The sequence below is a fragment of the Protomyctophum parallelum genome (assembly GCF_964188405.1).
Source record: "Protomyctophum parallelum genome assembly, chromosome: 1".
NCBI lineage: Eukaryota > Metazoa > Chordata > Actinopteri > Myctophiformes > Myctophidae > Protomyctophum > Protomyctophum parallelum.
In genome coordinates, this window is record NC_139697.1 from 57,753,528 (window position 1) to 57,758,164 (window position 4,637).

At 39.8% G+C, this 4,637-nt stretch overlaps 1 protein-coding gene across 1 annotated transcript in view; it reads left to right on the top strand.

Annotated features, from left to right (window-relative positions):
• gbe1a (glucan (1,4-alpha-), branching enzyme 1a) overlaps nt 1–4,090 on the top strand; it is a 194,692-nt gene extending 190,602 nt beyond the window's left edge. Inside the window, exon 16 of the mRNA XM_083777724.1 lies at nt 2,068–4,090. Within this exon, the coding sequence (XP_083633850.1) occupies nt 2,068–2,124 (57 nt within the window). The 3' untranslated portion in view covers nt 2,125–4,090. The remainder of the gene's footprint in view (nt 1–2,067) is intronic.
• Nucleotides 4,091–4,637: the final 547 nt, after the last annotated feature.

Genomic DNA, 4,637 nt, shown 5'->3' on the forward strand with positions numbered 1-4,637 from the left:
AGGAAAACTGAAACTGAAGTATTTACACATTGTGGGTGACAATTAAAGTGAGACCGCAGATTTGACAGAATAAAGGCCTATTCATAGTCCAGTTTTTGGTGAAGAGGTGACCACTGAAAACTACAACATGACGTCACACCGCGGTGGTCACGGCTCACACGACACATCTCTCTGTTTTTCACGGTTTCCGTGGTCACCTCTTCACCGAAGAAGTGGACTATGACTATGAAGAATGCACTATGAATAGGCCTTAAGAAGTGATTCCCCACTAAGGTGACATATAGGAGTGTGACCACATATAAGCACAATGTTCCGGGTTCTACTCTGAGCTCAGGAACTGCCCTCCTGACGCTGTCTGGGGGAAATGACATACAAAATCCACATTAAAACTACAATAGTGGCATGATTTGATGGTTTTGGAATACAAGCCTTCAACTAAATGGATGTGGATAGTGACACCACCCCCTATCAAAGCGCTTCTCATTGCATTTGATCTTTCCCTCGTCGCCGTGGCCCCTTCACAGATGTGAAGGGGCCACAATGTGTGTTATAATGAGTGCAAATTAACCCTTGGATCCTGCAGATTGGCTTTTAGAGTCTACAGCAGATTGCCTGAAGGGGATATTATGGTTGGCATCCATTCTGCCACACTGATCTGAAGTCAGTGTGTGTTTAAAATTAAATAAGACTCCTTTTGTGCTCTCCTCACGCACAATATTGCAGCCTACCTGCAGCATTAAGCCAGCCCACCAGGCATGCGCGCACGCACACACACACACACATTACACAACTAATACTATGTATGTAGTATGTACTAATATTACACCTGTTTTCATATCACATTATCTTCAATGGTCACTCACATTAAGACATCTTATTCATTGTTTTGCGTGCAATGATTTGACAAACCCTTGGGAGGAACAGAAACATTCATGACACATGTACGGTTGTACGTTCATGTTTTCACTTACCATAGTTCACACGCAGCCAGTCTATCAGCAAATGTCACTGTATATCGTTGGCATTTAACAGCGACTGAACTAAGTGCAGACCTTAAATGTTGCCACAAACAAGAACAAATAAAACTGCCCTTTGTAGGGGCTTATAGTGACACCAAGTGGCTTTTAGCTGAATTACAGCACCATGTCTTGGTCTTTGGGACAGTTTTTTTTCTCTGATTGATTGATTGATTGAAATATTTATTAACAGTTTGTAGAATTACAGTACATTTCAAGCACAAACTCAATACAAAGACTGTTAAACTGTGAGTGGACGACCCAATTAAGCATTACACTTGTTTACAACAGGGTCCACATTGTTCAATTCATCAAAACATTTAGAGACATACAAATAGACACTTCTATGTAGTTAAAGAACAGAACAGGAATTCATCATATAGGAAGCAAAAAGGGAAAAGATACATATACAGTGAGGGGAAAAGGGGGGGGGGGGGGGGGGGGGGGGCGGTGGAGGGGATTCAGATTTTACAGGGGCCAGTTTCGAATTGCAGCCGTCCGTAGGTGCCCTTTGAGAGCAGTTTTGAAGGAGTCAAGGGATTCACATGTCTTAATGACTGTTGGTAGGGCGTTCCACATTTTGGTGGCATAGGAGCGAAAATAATTGAGTCCCTTGTTTGTGCCGTGCCTTGTTCTGTCCCGTTGACCCACAACAAGACAACAATTCAGGTTCTCAACGATGGTTCTGGGGATGCAGAATAATGTATTTTGTTTTCCTTTTAAGCAGGTGAATGCCTATAGGACCAAGTGACTAAAGGAGCTCCTAACTAAAGGAATGGAATGAAAAGCAGTTTTAGGATTTTAGGACCAGCTTAATTTTGGGTGCACTATCGTGCATTATCTGCTGGTTTTCAATATGTTACAAGGTCAAATTGGTATAAAAATAATTAGGTATTAAAGAAAGGCTAATTTAGTCTTATATGTGTGCAGACATATTCAGCATTAGCCTACCATAGCTTGTCTCATGCTGCATTGTATCGTTGGACATTATAAAGGTAATTGTATAATTTTCCTTCCCTCTTCCTCCTTTCCTTTATTTTTCCTCCTTCAGATCTATATTCCATGTCGGACAGCGTTAGTCCTGGCCAACGAAGAGATGAATTGTTGAAAAGAAAAACTGTGACACAACAAAACAAATGATTTCCTCAACTTCTCCCTAATGGGAACTTGAGTCTGCAAAATGCGTGAACCTGGATACACTCAAAAACAAACACACACGCACGTGCGCGCAGTCACACACGCACAAGAACAGGTACACACTTATTTTAGAACTGAGTCTCATTATTTGTTGTTGTAGGAACTAATGGTTTTGTAACTCATATCTTAAAAGAAATGTGCTGCGTTAGTATTTTCCATGCCTTTTACAGTGCCTTGAGACCTTATTGTATTTTTACTCTTAATGGAATACGGTATACAATGAATGGTAATGGAGTAATCTCACTCTTGCTTGTATTCACACCAAAAAGTCCTGTTGCTATATGGTGGCGAATATCATCTTTATTTTCTAGGTCTGTGTGGAAGGTTTTGACAAATAAGCCAAATACAGTTACGAGCCACAGTGCTTGGGATCTTTTTCAGATATGATCATACCTCAGTGTGAGTTGTGTATGGCGTTAGTTCAGAGAATCATCTTTTATACCTGACTTCCATACTTTGGCTCAACACCAGAGAAAGTGATTTGCATACGATTACGAATGGCCATGAATTGAGTAGAAAATAGGCAATTGAAATGATGGAAAATATACTGTAAAGAAATATTAAACCTCATTTCTTTGACTCTTTTCAGTAGGTCTACAATTAATAGGTGTTAACAGCCTAGAGCTGAACATTGTCCAGCGTCTGTTGTAACTTGTGTCTAATGGCTATTAGACACAACGGATGTAATTACGTGACAGAGAACTACAGGCTGAAAGATAACCATGACTTGCTGAGGCAGTGGGCTTTAAAAACCAAATCCATAATGCAAATGTCAACGTCGCCACCAGAGACGACCCAGACATACACACGAAGGAAGCATCATTTCAGTTGCTTCCTTCCAGCTCTCAAGTACAAGTAATATTAATGTTTGAATGTTTAAAAATTATATTCCAGAGCTTTAGAAGGTTGATTTGCATTAATTAATATCAATTGTCGATGCGGGGTAAAGTAAACCTGCATCTTGGAGTTTCTGTTTTACTGAGACTGATGACATCTGGAATTGTATTTGCACATTTGGTATTGTGCAGGATCTTCTTTTTTTCTTTCTTAGAGGATCAGTGTGTGGGCTCGTAATATGCTTCCAAGAAATGATTGGGTAGTTTAAAACTAAACTCATTAATGGGGAGTGAGATCTTTATCTCCCATTATTTTAATGGCACAGTGCCATTCCTAATACTAATTAATCACAATAATACATCACTCAGACTTCATGTGCGATGACACTTTAATTTCAGGACAGATAATATCAGCCTTTCTGCAAAGATTACAGTACATGATGTAAAATAATCACCATGTAATTACCCTTTGTGCACATTTCTGTCATTAATTTAAGAAAGGGAACTTATTTCTTTTAAGATATTTTTTTCTTTCTTTTTGCCTTTATTGATAGATTTTTACAGTATTATGACAGGAAAGGGGAAGAGAGATGGGGGGGGAAGACATGCGGCAAAGGTCGTCGGGATCGGTAGAAATTTTAATATGGAGTTTACATTAGACTACAGAGACAATGGGCCTGATTCTTCAACGCGCTTCCGCTTATATATTGACGTGACGCTAGCGGAAAGGCATTTACGTGGATTTCCCACATTAATTTGGAATTCATGAAAATGGCCGTGAACTTGACGCTGCCTTTGGTTTGTCGGAAATTCCGCTAAATCCTCCGCCACCTCTTTAGGTGGCGGAGAAATTTTCGGAACCATACACTTGCGTATAGATTTATTCAGAAGGCTTTAGTCTTCATGCTGAATCAATAAATTGTTCCCAAATCTCAGATAAAATATGTAGGCATGTGTCCCCAACATATTGGTCATAAAAAAATGATAGCCTATATATATATATGTAGAAGCCATTTCACTGTGTTTTTTGTTTATTATTATTATTATTTTTAGCCTAGAATATTCTGAATATGATTGGCTAATTGATTTATTGTTTTGGGCACAGACGGGCACGCCTCCCAGGCCAAGGGTTTAATTATGGACAGGTGTGGGGGGAGAAGGCATGCACCTAGTGGATACACGGTTTTTACCAGTTAACATGGAAGACATTTGTATTTTGTACGATGCTGTCTATTTGCACTTTATGTGAATAAAACGCAAAGCAAAAGAAAGCAACAAGTGGACAATGAAGTTCTTCCTAAACTGCGTACACCTAAACCCATAGAATGGGTGCATCAGTGGGTTTGTTTGGAAAAGGTTGAAAGCGGACAAACTAGCACTTACAACAGTAAAAACCTATCCATTCGAAGAGGACTCTAACCAGGAACTGGGCATCGTGATGATTCACAAAGAACATTAATTTGAAAAGGCCCTACGGATCGAGGATTGGAGTCTGGAAGGAGTGCAACGACAAAAGACAAACTCAAAATATTAACAAGTGGACGCGCAGCACGCAGCACAAACTAAGCCTCATCAATATCAAGCCCAT